General features: G+C 47.5%; 1 protein-coding gene across 3 annotated transcripts in view; it reads left to right on the top strand.

The window, feature by feature from the left end:
* The window catches only part of OTUD4 (OTU deubiquitinase 4), a 449,310-nt gene that overhangs the window by 316,425 nt on the left and 118,968 nt on the right, over positions 1-13,917 (top strand). For all 3 annotated transcript variants that reach the window (XM_069242606.1, XM_069242605.1, XM_069242607.1), the window contains one exon: positions 597-652. In XM_069242606.1, coding sequence (XP_069098707.1) covers positions 597-652 — 56 coding nt within the window. The remainder of the gene's footprint in view (positions 1-596; positions 653-13,917) is intronic.

The raw sequence follows: 13,917 nt of genomic DNA, 5'->3' as shown, positions 1-13,917 counted from the left end.
ACAATTTGTCATTTATTTTGAGGTGTTATGTTAATGTTCATTAATCTTAGAACACAGAGGGTACTTTAAAACACACCACAAAGCCCACATTTCGACATGTAGAACCTTCTTAAATGCAATATGATATAAAAACGAATTGAGGGCCCCACTGTTTTGATGCCTTCTGGAGGATTCCATGCAGTCACATCAAGGATAATCGGAGTTGGAGTAAACCTGGTGACTTGAACAAGCCTGCAGCGGTTCAATTGGTTTTAATGATATGGCGAAAATAGTGGTATTATCCATAATTTTGTGTTTAGCATTACTTTGCTGAGTAGCTTTAATAGTATTGTATTGCCCTCTGTCCCCTTACACTGGGATGGTCCCAGGTTGTGAATCATGAAATCATGCTGGCAATTATAATGACTCAAAATGGGTTCAACATAATCGTGTAGATTCAGCATGTTATTTGTGTCCTAATGTAGTATCCTGTAATCAAGAGTGGGGCTCTAACAATGTATGTAATCTTTAAAAGATACTCTGGATTATCATGGCAACAAATATATTTGTTTCAGCTTGTCTGTTTCATTTATTTCATTTGCATTTTTGCATTGTAGAATTGAACCACAAAATGAACCTCTCTGATCAAAGCCCTCAAAGAAGTACTGAGGAGGTAAGATTGTATTTCTCCTTTAACAATGTCTGTTACAGGCCTCAAAAAATCATAAAAATGTTACTAGACCTGCAGGTTGAATAATAGACTTGACTAAACTGTAATGTACTTGACACAGAACGGGCCTCAAATTGTGTGATCCTTGGCAAATATTGTATTTTACGGTCGCCTTTTTCCTTCATTCTCACATGAGTGCACCTTCAAATATGTGGCTTAAGCATTTCTGCAGTTTAAAAAAAAAAAAAAAAAAAATCCCTTGTTTGATTAAATACACTAAATGTTTGCTCCATGTCTAATAAATCTAGCAGCCACATATAGGGTACAAATGATCCATGTCTTGCCTCTAGGTTTACTAATATCTTTGCCATCAGGGCAGGAGTGTTTCTCAGTTTGTTTTCAACACTCACGTTTAATAAGTATATTACTAGAGCATGATGTGCTTGCACACTGTCATTACAGACAGTAAATTTCCAAGAAATGTCCCCACTAACTTGCAGCTTTACTGATCAAACTATATAGTGTATTCACAGCAAATCTGTGAAAATTGGGTTTCAGAAAACATATTTATCATTTGCATACCACCAAGTAAGGTGTTCTGACTTTTTTCATCCTATTAAAATATTGTTTTCATCACACAAATACAAAAAGTGGTCTTTCACAGTTACTGAAATATATTTAGAAATGTTTATAAAGTTGACTCAGTTATATAAATGTTAAGAAAAACCTGATACCGACAGCCTTTCATTTCACACAGGTCAGACAGTTCACTTTACAAGATCATGGAGCTCTGCAGTCACAAGGAAAAGTAATTACATTGCAAAAAGACAAACTGACGTTTGACCTCTTTCTCTGAACACAGCAAATGTGACAAGAAAATGATTTAAAGACATCTTAATTGTTAATTCAGTTTCTGACTGAACAGAACACCTGTTCTTGGTCAACTCTCCAGAAGGACGAGTAGGTTCTAAAAATAGCTCAATCTGATAAATGACTTGCAAAGGTTGTGTAGATGTTTCGAGCCCTGCTGTTACCATTCTTAATTAAAAATCTCTCTTGTATATGGAGAATGTTTAAAACAAAATAAACCTAATGTTCTAAACATAAGTGAACAATGAAAATTGCTATAACTTTGTCATGTGTTATCTGATCGAGACTTCTAGTTGCAGATTCCTTACCTTAGAATTGTCCCCGAGGCGTCAGACTGGATCCGGAGATTTTTGTTTGAGCAATACCCTTGCGCGTCGGTAGGTGGCGTCGGTCGACTCCGCAGGCGTCGTGGTCGCCGTGATGATGTCTGGAGTAGTACATAGACACCGCCCTCGCGCAGACACGTCAGTTCTTTTCTTTCCACGTCACAAGCTGATCCGAGAGAGAGCTACCCTCGGCTATTTTTTGGGCGAATTCAACCGTTTTGTCGAACATTTTTGGTGCAACACTTGGTGCGACGAGGATGTCCCCGAAGATCGGGTTCAAGCCGTGCGAGGACTGCCACCGCATGATGTCGGTGACGGACCCTCATTGTGTTTGCCTGTGGTGCCTCGAGAGTGTCGAGCAATGCATCCGAAGGCTTTGAGGGAGCAGTCCCTTAAGCTGATGGCTGCCCGGCACTCGACTTCACGTAGATCCTGATCTCGCTCAAGAGGAAGTTCTCGATCGGTCGCAGAGCCATCACCACTTGTCTTCTTCGCAGTCTTCGGGTCAAGGTAAGAAGAAGTTGAAGAAGTCCCATCACTCTCCGACTTCACCCTGTGGCTCGGCCGACGCGGGACGAGCGTCCACGCACTAGGCCTCCGTCCTCAGAGCCTACGTCTGGGTCGACTCCGCGCTTCCCCGACTTTCCCAGAGCGACCCCCGCCCAACTCAGAGTTCTACGAGGTCATACGCCTCATCTTTGGGCGTGCCAACCACGATATGGCGCATTCGGGCCCAAGGGGCTTGGCTGAGGGGCCTTCGGGTTCCGCTTCGGCCCCGGCCACAGAGGTCACCTCCGGATCCGGGCGTGGATCCGCACCGGCGCCAGTCGCACAATCCAGACCTTTCCCGGCGCTGGGTCGTTTAGCAATGCTCCCGACGTCGACCTGATTCTCGTTCCGACGACTCTGAGACGGAGCGGCGTCGGCCGACGCCGCCATCGGCTTCAGTGGGCCCTATTCGCCAGAGGTCGGATTCTGGCCCATTTTCCTATGGGAACGGATACGAGGAGGAATTAGAGGGGTCCCTGGACCCTTATGTATACCAGGAAGACCCTACTATGGACTGGGCACAGGACTTGGGTGAAGCCAGTGGTGTGGATACTTCTCCTGACGCTGGCATGCTGTCTTCTCCTACCGGGGCTACGGCAGAGGGAGCTACCTATAGTATGGTGGTTAGTAGGGCGGCTGAGGTCCTTGGCCTTGAGCTACCTACTGTCGAAGTCAGGTCTAATCTCCTGACGGAGGTGCTTCAGCCTGGGGCTTCTACGTCTGAACCCCTTCTCCCATTTAATGAGGCCCTCACTGATGTCCTTTTGGGTACATGGTCCAAACCCAACACAGGGGCTCCTGTGAACAGGACTATCGCTCGCCGCCACCGGCCTGCGCCGAACGACCCAAAGTTCCTGTCCCAACATCCTACGCCTGAGAGTCTTGTCATCCAGGCGTCCTCTTCTTCTAGCGTGTTCCCTTCCGCACCCCCCCGGATAGGGAATCCAAAAGGCTGGAACAATTTGGTAAGAAGTTATTTTCTTCCTCCAGCCTCGCGCTGCAGTCCGTGAACACCGCATGCCTTTTGGGCTGTTATTCCCACTCACTGTGGGATACGGTTGAGCAAGTCCTGCCGCAGATACCGGAGGAGGCCTGTGCTATAGTCTCCCAAGCAGTCCAAGACGGGAGAGACGCGGCAAAGTTCACGATCCGTTGTGGGCTGCATACGACCGACTCTCTGGGCAGATCGGTTGCAACGACAGTGGCCTCACTGCGCCATGCCTGGTTACGTACTTCTGGCTTCTCAGGGGATGTCCAACAGTCACTCGTGGACATGCCCTTTGATGGCACCCGTCTCTTCGGAGACAAAGCGGACTCGGCCTTGGAGAGGTTCAAGGATTCCCGGGCTGCGGCTCGGTCCCTTGGCCTTTCTTCCGCCACATGCCCCCCACAGTCTGCATTTTGTCCCTTTCGTGGCCACGGAAGGGGCGCCCTGCCACCTCCTCAACCCAGCCACCGGGTCATGCATGCTGGACAACCTGTGTGGCCGGGGGCGCAGAATCCCACGTGGCCGTGGGACAGGGAACCATAGGTCTGCCCCCTCAGCAGCCTCCAAACCTCCCTAGTCTGTACCCTCACTCCCGCCCAGTTGGTGGCAGAATCCACCATCACCTGCCCCACTGGGAACATACAACCACGGACGGGTAGGGTTTTGCAAATAATTCAGAAGGGCTACTCCCTCCCTTTCGAATCTGCACCACCACACATGCCACCATCCTTCCATCACCTTTCAGAGGATCATTTGGTGCTTCTCCCCCAGGAAGTCGCAGCTCTCTTGGCCAAGGGAGCTATAGAAAGGGTCCCTGTGCCAGAAGTAGATCGTGGTTGTTATTCCCACTACTTTCTGATACCAAAGAAGGACTAAGGCTTGCACCCTATCCTAGATCTGAGGGACCTGAACTACTTCCTCAAGAAGAAGTTCAAAATACTTACCCTGGCTCAGGTTCTGTCTGCCTTGGACCCAGGAGACTGGATGATAGCGTTGGACTTGCGGGGCGCTTATTTCCACATCCTGCCTGCCCACAGACATTACCTACGATTCGTGGTAGGCCACGAGCACTTTCAATTTACCGTGCTCCCTTTCGGCCTTACCAGTGCCCCTCGGGTGTTCACAAAAGTGATGGCGGTGGTTGTAGCTCATCTACGCAGGTTAGGGGTCTCAGTCTTCCCTACCTTAATGACTGGCTGTTAAAGGCGCCTTTGCCCCTGACAGTGGTCTCCCACCTCCAGACTACGGCGGACCTTCTACACCAGCTGGGGTTCACTATCAACGTGCCGAAGTCACACCTGACTCCCTCTCAGATGTTCCCTTTCATCGGAGCAGTTCTAGACACAGTGCGGTTTTGGGCTTATCCTAATGATTCTGATCTTTCAGCCTTGGTCTTGGGTTTCGGTGAGACAGACTCTGAGGCTGCTGGGCCTCTTGGCCTCCTGCATCCTGCTAGTAACACGTGCCAGGTGGCGTATGCGGGCTGTGCAGTGGGACTTGAAATTCCAGTGGGCGCAGCATCAGGGGAATGTCTCCGACATGGTCCAGATCTCTGAGGGGACTGCGAAAGACCAGCAGTTGTGGCTTTCGAATCCCAATTGGTTCACTGGCAAATCCCTCTCCCACCTAGATCTCTCTATAGTGACAGATGCGTCGCTTGTGGGTTGGGGCGGCCACATGGGAGAGGCGGAGATCAGAGGCCTCTGGTCTCTGGCGGAGTCTGGACTGCACATAAATTTGCTGGATCTCCAAGCGATCAGACTTGCATTAAAAGCATTCCTTCCCTCTCTCAAAGGGAAAGTAGTGCAGGTGTTCACGGACAACACAGTCATGTGGTACTCCAACAAACAAGGCGGGGTAGGGTCCTGGACCCTTTGTCAGGAGGCCCTACGCCTCTGGACATGGCTGAAACATCAGGGCATTACCCTAATGGTTCAACATCTGGCGGGCTCTCAACGCCAGAACAGACTAACTCAGCCGCCAATGCACTGTCAATCACAAATGGCGTCTCCATCCGGAGGTGGCGCAAGGTCTCTTTCTCAAGTAGGGAGAGCCTTGGTTAGATCTTTTCCCCTCCGTAGAGATCTCGCAATGTCAGCTATTTTGCGCGTTGGAGTTTCCAAGGCGGCACTCGCTCGGAGACACTTTTCGTCTTGAGTGGAACTCCGGCCTCCTTTAAGCCTTCCCGCCTATCCCTCTTCTGCCCAGAGTTCTCAAGAAAATCATTCTTTCTTTAGCTCAGCAGGGCTCTGCATTGGGGATCCTTAAGGGGTATCTGTCTGCCATTGCCGCCTTTCTTAGGCTTCCTGATCAGCCCTCACTCTTTAAATCTCCTCTTGTGAGTAGGTTCTTAAAGGGGCTCACCCACTTATTTCCTCCCACTCCCTTCATCATGCCTCAGTGGGATCATAATCTTGTACTTACTTGATGTGTACCCCCTTTCAGCCGATGCATAATTGTCCCTTACGGCTCCTCACATTCAAAACTGTCTTTCTCATCGCCATCACCTCTGCTCGCAGGGTGAGTGAGCTTCAGGCCCTTTCTTCAAAGCCTCCATACTTGTCTGTGCACCTCGACAAAGTGGTGTTACGCACTAGGGCTTCCTTCCTTCCTAAGGTGGTTACACCATTTCATGTAGGCCAGTCCATCACTTTTGCCTACCTTCTACGCACCCCCACATCCTTCCCATGAGGAGGAGAGACTCCACCTTCTGGACCCAAAAAGAGCGTTGGCGTTCTATCTCGATCATACTAAAGACTTTCGGGTGGACGATCAACTCTTTGTTGGCTATGTGGGTGCGAAGAAAGGGAAGGCGGTGCAGAAGCGTACCGTCTCTCAATGGGTGCTTCTTTGCATCAAAATGTGCTACGCTTTGGCAAAAAAGCAACCTCCTGACGGCTTGCAGGCTCATTCTACCAGGGCCACTGCTGCATCCACTGTTAGCACGTGGAGTTCCTGTCCTGGATATCTGTCAGGCAGCTACGTGGGCGTCCCTGCACACGTTTGCTAAGCATTACTGCCTGGATAGTCAGGTCCGTCGGGACGGCTATTTTGGTCTTTCGGTCCTGCAGGACTTTCTAGTATGATCTTAGTTCATAGCCCACCACCGAGGATGGCATTGTTTGGGTATCTATTCTAAGGTAAGGAATCTGCAACTAGAAGTCTCTATCAGATGTACAAGTTACTTACCTTTGGTAACGAAATAGCTGGTAGAGACATATTCTAGTTGCAGATTCCTTACCGCCCACCCATCCTCCCCGCTTGTGAACTGATTTCTAGGGACCGGGATTCCCCCCTTTCAGGTTCTTAGCTCTGGCGCACCAAACTCAGTGTTCTTAGCGGCTCTGCGCTCTGGCGTGGAAAGTCGTTAAAAGAAACTGACGTCACTGCGCGAGGGCGGCATCTATGCACTACTCCCGATGTCATCACGGCGACTACGACGCCTGCGGAGTCCACCGACACCACCTACCGACGCGCAAGGGTATTGCTCGAAGACAAATCTCCAGATCCAGTCTGACGTCTGGGGGAAAATTCTAAGGAAAGTAATCTGCAACTAGAATATGTCTCTACCAGATATTTCTTTACCGAAGGTAAGTAACTTGTACATCATGTACTTTGTCATATCCTGCAGGTGCTAAGGCCCAAGCTCCCACTTATCTGGACTTTTCCTCTGATCTGTGTAAGGCCTATTCAGACCGGACCTCCCTGCCTTGATGCCCCACCTTGTTCTTGCACTCCTCTTCTCTCACCCGTCTCTGTCATTTTCTCTGCCCGTTTTCCATTTTCACTCCTTTCCACTCTCTCTTAGGCCTGTTTTGCCCATTTTCCTCTTTCCACTCTCTTGGGCTTCTTTGTGCCAGTTTTTAACTTTCTACTCTCTTGAGCCTCTTTGTGTTCGTTTTCTACTCTCCACTATTGTGCCCCACTTTTTCTGTCTCTTTGTGCCCTGCTTTTTCCTTATTTGTCCCTCTTTGTGCCTTGCTTTTCCTTCATGCCTGCTCTCTTGCGCTTTCCAACCTCCCCGTTCCTCACCTGTGCCTTCTCCCATCTCTTGCACCCTGCCCATCCTAGCCCCACCCTCCCATGCTCTTCCCCATGCGCTCTCCACTCCTCTCCCCTGGACCTACTTAATGGCAGCCGCTACAGGACTATGCAGCGGGCAGCCGAAAGTGTGCCAAACGGCAACCTGTCTGCACCTGGACTGCACCCAGCATCACTTACCCTGATCTGACCGAATGCCGCCACTACACAGCCTCTAGCCTACATGCACTGAACACCACACGCAACCACACTGGCTGCTTCTGTGGCTCACCTGCTCCATGGTAGGACCTTTCTCATGTGCTCACTGCTGTTTTACCTACGCTAACACGCACTCCCCACATGCCTCGTCTGGCATGCATGATTCTCAAAACCAGATGTTCTCAACAAACATGCTACAGAGAGATGAGACGCTATTGAAACCTCCGCACCCCCCAATATCTTCCTGACAGAGACCTTGCTAACCGCCACATTGGCAACCACCGCAGCCATCCCAGGACAAACCAAACAAACCAGGAGGACTTGCCATTATTCATAAGTGCACCTTCACCTGCACCACCTCCACCGATGAGGACATAACCTTCATGGAACACATGCACTTCTGACTTCTGACCTGCAACCACACCTCCATTAAAGGCATCCTAGCCTACTGACCTACTTCAGCTGACTCCTCACAGACTTCATCGCCCGTCAACATCAGCTCCATCAATTTCATCTTGCTCTCCAACCTCAACTTCCATCTCAATGACTGTAAAGATCCCCACTCCACAGATCTACTAAAAAACCTTGAGGTCCTAGGTCTCGCCTAGATCATTTTGGGACCCATCCACAACCAGCAAGATCATCATGTTCAGCCACCTGACTCTGCTCTCCTGGACAGACCACGCCATCGTCCACTTACAAATCGACATACCCAAACCCCCCCAGTCCAAGACTACGTAAACCTCTGATGTAGCTGGAACAAGATGAAGGACACAGTCCACCAACAAAATATAATTGGTAACTTGCATGCCGACATCAGAGCCTTCAACAACTGGATCACTACCAGCGCAGACACCTGAGCCTCCCACAATAACGTCACACTCAAGAACCAACACACGAGCCAGATGGTACACCAAAGACCTTAGAAACTCTAAACCACTTTGCAAACAGATTAGGAAAAAAAGGAGAACTAGTCGGGACACCACTGCGAGAAACTTTTATAAGTCCGTACTTCTGGAATGCCACACCCAACTCTGTGAGGCAAGAACAGCCCTAGCTCTTAGACTGGAAAACGGTTCCAGCAACTGAAAAGAGCTCTTCAACACCTTCAAGGAATTCTCCAAACCCTCAGCCTATCCCAACTTCATCACCCCTTTGCAAAAGCTCTGCGACAACCTCTCCAACTTAGTCCTCAACAAAATCATCATCTACTCTAACATCCACCTCCAAAGCAAGACACAAGAACTCATCATTCAGCTACCCACCACCACCAAATCACAGGCCACCAGTTCACAGTTTGGAAACCCCTTCATCCCAGAAGATACTTTTGAAATCATGAGATGAATTCATTCTGGGACCCCCACTGATCCCTTTTCCTCCCACATATCTTCAACCTTGGAGGAACTCTGATCAGCTCCCACCTCCCCACCATCAACACCGTAATCCAAAGTGGAGCCTTCCGGGACAACTGTAAACACAGAAATCACAGCCCTCCTGAAAAAACCCAGAGGAGCTCAGCAGCTCACCATCTCACTTCTGCCCTTCCCATCCAAAGTCACAGAGAAAGCTATCAATAAAAACTCAACAACCATCTTGAATTCAGCTTATTAGACACATCACAATCTGGATTTATCAGCAACCACAGCACAGAAACTGCTCTCATCGTATCAACTGATTACATCCGGACCATCGTGGACAAGCAGAAACAACCGAATTCATACTACTCAGCCTCTCCACTTCCTTGGAAACAGTCTTTCACAGCCTTCTTATGGTAAGACTCCATGACTCTGAAATACGTGACCCCCACCTTGAGCTGGCTGACCTCCTTCCTTGCCAAGCACACCCGGCGAATCAGGCTCCCACCTTACAACTCTGAGTCCCAGGACCTCATCTGCGATGTCCCTCAAGGATCATCACTGAATCCTAAGCTCTTCAACGCTTACATGGCACCACTTGCCCATGTCATATGATCCCTTGGAATCCACATTGTATCCTACGCAGATAACACCCAGCTCATCTTTCCCTCACAGACAACAACCACACCACCAGACCAACGTCAACACCTGCATGTCCAACGTAGCTAACTGGATGATACAGAACTGCATAACCGTCAACATTTATAAAACTGAAGTACTGATCTTCAGCAACAAGATCTCTCCGTGTTGGTCCACAGACCTGGGATCATCATCACCAACCACACCAAAAACTTCAGTATCATGGTGGACGACAGTCACAAAATGGTCAAACAAGAGAACGCGTCACTTTCTCCTGTTTCTTCATCCTAAGCATGCTCTGTGACACATTCCACTAGCTCCCTCCCGGCACTAGAAGCATGGTTTCCCAGGTCCTCAACACCACAAGACTGGACTATGGCAACATACACTACACCGGCATCACAAATCAACTCTTACAAAGACTCCAGACCACCCAGAACGCTGCTGCCAGATTCATCCTCAACATCCCCCACAATACACACATTAGACCCCACCTCAGAGAGCTACACTGGCTACCAATTGAGAAGAGATGACAATTCAAATTGCTCACCCATGCATACAAAGCTCTCCACAGGTACCCCACATCTGCAGGAACAAGTCAGAAGGGCACTTCTTTTCCTACATCGCCACCAAATCCTGGAAAGACCTTCCTGGCTACATCAGGACCTTCCCATCCCTTCTAATTTTCTGCAAGAAACTCAAGGCTTACCTATTTGTGCAAGCACAGGTGAATGAAACCGAAATGGCAGAAGTAGGGAAAAAAGGAAAAGCCTGTCTGATCTGTTGCTCAAATACATTTTTTTATGAGTCACTTTGACCTCTTTATAGTCATGGTTGTGGACAGTTCATAGAATTCACCTAGGCCACACTACACAGAGTTGTCAGAATTATAATAGAGAGAAAAGTAGTGGTCTGTTACTGGATCGAAAGTTTATTTCTAAATATTTTTAGTTAATTCACAAGATGTGTGTATCTGGATTGGTTTATTTTGTCCTTAGTTTTGGAGCAATGCTTAGTATGCGGTTGTTGCATCAAATAATTTGCAGTGTGATAGTCTTATGAGTGCTGTGTCCTAAACATGTATATTTTTTAGCAAATGGCTGGTTGTTGCATATGTTGAGGTTTAGAACATGAACAGATGAAGCCCTACTACATTGGGAAATTTAATTATAAAATACAGTTGATGTTTGTGACTTCGACAAAGTTACTGCCATTGCTTAAAAGGTAATTCAAGCAACCATCCCCAAGGTCATTCACCCCTGCATAGCCCTTGTAAAGGTATACATTTCAGTTCAGCAATGCAACCATCAACTGACTTCGTCTTGGACAGTGTCCCAATAAAGACAACTACAAGTATCAGTCAACATGGGAAAGCTGGTTAAATAATACCAGAACAACAGTTTTTCAAATCAAACATAAGGTCTTTGGAATGTAAATTGAAAGATGCATATACCGCTTTGATGACAAACTGACATTTGCAATATCACACTATAATGCATGGGATTCAGTAATCCATGAATAAATGCATGTCTCTAATTCCTTTATAATCTGACTAGGGACGATCTCAGTCACCGATTATGAAGAAAAGACATTGGGAAACAACTATAAGTTATTACAGCCAAGTTCTGACATCACAATGCCTTTCTGCCGGAGCCAGCAGCTGAGGTGAATGGCAGGTTAGGTCATGGAGCATAATTGAAGCAGCCGTTTAAAGCGATGTAAACAGAAGATTGCATTTCATTCTTCTGCTCTATTTTAATAGCTTTCAGTGATGAGGAGAGAGAATGTTTATTTTTTGCACTTCAAAGAGTATAGAAAAGTTAGAATCTTTCTACGTGTTTCTACATTTTCCAAGCTAATATCAGATTTTTTATGTGTTTAAGTGTGCACGAGAGGTTTTATTTTTGTCATGTTTGCAAATACGCTTGCTCCTTCATATGAAAGAGCTATGCACCAACTTTTCAAGTGGTTTGTGGGAAAGGTGATGGTGCGGCCATGCATTATATAGAATAGAGTGCCCCAATATACATAAGGATATTGCAAATTACATCAGTGTTCCAGAACCTTATAAAGGAACTCAGCCTTCCGCCTTGTTCCTCTACATAGTTGTGGAACTCCTCTGTGATTTTCAATATCCTCATAATGTACGGCAGGGGATACGTATCCATTATATTAGCTACAAAATCATAATAAAGCTTAATGTCTTCATTACTCTAGGAAGCCAACTAATAACTTATTTCTCTGGATTCCTGAATCTATGTACAACCTCCAGCTTTACCCCCACACAAGTACTATGTGATTCCCTAGGTTGCCACTTTGTTTTCCTATCTAAAGCTCCTGATGCAAAATCCAAGCAAGGTTGCAAAGAAACCCACCTTCTACCTTCAACTGTCAGTGCGCCCTGGCAGGAATTATTTTCCTTTAATATCTGATCTGCTTAGGGTTTCTCTAACCTTGTTAAAGTTTTTGCCACATCTGGATTACTGGTAGACTTGTGTCCTGTACCCACATTCAGGGGCATTATCACTGGTAGCTAAACAACCTAGCCAAAGCTTTCCTTGACCACTCTCTAGAATGTTTTACCCAGGCATAAACTCAAAACTTCATGCACTTATCACATGATTTATAGGTTTACCTACAACCAAACCCCCTTTTTCAAGCAGTTTCTCTGGTGGAAACTTGGTAACATGATGCAAATCTGATTGCTTCACTTCTCCTTCAGGTGTGTGAAGAACTCTTAAGTAATACATAGCTGTGTTCCCTGCTGTAACATGACAAACCACCTTCAGATCTTGAAGCTTATGCAGATTACAGAGCACCATCGACCCAACATTTAAGATCCCATGTTTTTGTTTACACACCCTTCAGTGGAACGTTTTGTGGCCCAACCTTTGTCAAATTGAAACTAAATGCATTCTCCATCGCTCCTCCAGATTGAGAGGCTAAAAGACTATTCTAAGGGCAGAAATGATGTTGCATGAAGCAACTTAAAAGTGCCACATGCCTTTTTGGATGTATGTCCATGCGTTCTGGATATTGGTTAAGATTTGTAGGAAAGTGCCCGCTTTTGACCTGGTTTCCCCCACTTTTTGCCTGGTACACTATGCAATTTAGACTGAAAGTGCACTGGGTTCCTGCTAACCAGGTCCCCAGTGCCAGATCTCTTTCCCTAAAACTGCAATTGTTCCCCAATTGGCAATACCTTTTGCTGCCCTGTAAATTGTACCCATGGTACCTAGGGCATTGGTACCAAAGAGGGTCCTCAAGGGCTGCAACATGTATTGTGCCACCCTCAGGGACCCCTTGCCTAGCGCATGCAGGCTGCCAGTTAAGGCTGCTTGCCTTGGTGCAGCTGAAAGTGAAAACATGGCATGGCACACAGCCTGTATGCCATGTCCCCAGCACTGAAAGCAATATATGTAAGCCACCCCTACAGCAGGCCTTAAACCCATAAGGCAGGGTGCATTATATTATAATGTGAGGGTGTCTTTGTTGATTCTTAGACATAGTTAGTGAACAGGGAAGCCATTTTAAGTAAATGTGCTAGACACTGGTCAATAGTTCCCCAGCTACATGATGGTTTCACTAGAAATAGGGATGGTTGATATCAAACATCTTCTATTGATAAACCCTCACTGATGGATTTATAAGTACATGCACCCAAAGGGCACCTTAGAGGTGCCCCTTGAAAACCTACCCACTACTTATGTGGGCACTGATTAGTTTTAGCCAGTCTGCCACCACCAGACAAGATTCTGCCCCCCTAGGGTGAGACCCTTTACTCATGGGTGGTCAGAAACAAAGCCTGCCCTGGGCAAGGTGTTTACAGGCCCTCGCCGCCCACCCTCCCCTTTACAACATGATGACAGCCGAATCTGCATTCCAAGGCAGGGAGCTTCAAAGACTTCACTGAAAAGAGAGATGCTGACTCCCCCTGCCCCAGGTGGAAAATGTAGTATTCAGAGAGGTGTGTCCACTCCTTAGGTCAGTTCGCCCCTTAAGTGAACTGCATGATGTGGCCACCACATTTAGAAATCTGCAATCTTGGTGTTGTAGAGTTAGGAACGCTGGGACGGGGTTATGCCCACTTCTCACTGGAAGTGGTCATACAGGGGGTGTAGTGACCCCAGGGGTATGTAGCCCATTGGCTACTACCTAACAATCCCCAAAATGCCCCGAGTTTAGTTTTTAGAGGAGCCCTGGCACCAGGAAATCCGATTCCTGCGGATCTACGAAGGACACCCAAGAGCCGTAAATGCAAAGTCCGAGGTAGAAGAACCTGAATTCGCCCCAGCCCTGCTG

This window comes from Pleurodeles waltl, chromosome 1_2 (assembly GCF_031143425.1).
Source record: "Pleurodeles waltl isolate 20211129_DDA chromosome 1_2, aPleWal1.hap1.20221129, whole genome shotgun sequence".
Lineage (NCBI taxonomy): Eukaryota > Metazoa > Chordata > Amphibia > Caudata > Salamandridae > Pleurodeles > Pleurodeles waltl.
Note: the sequence above shows the minus strand (reverse complement) of the source record. Positions and strands in the feature narration are given on the sequence as shown.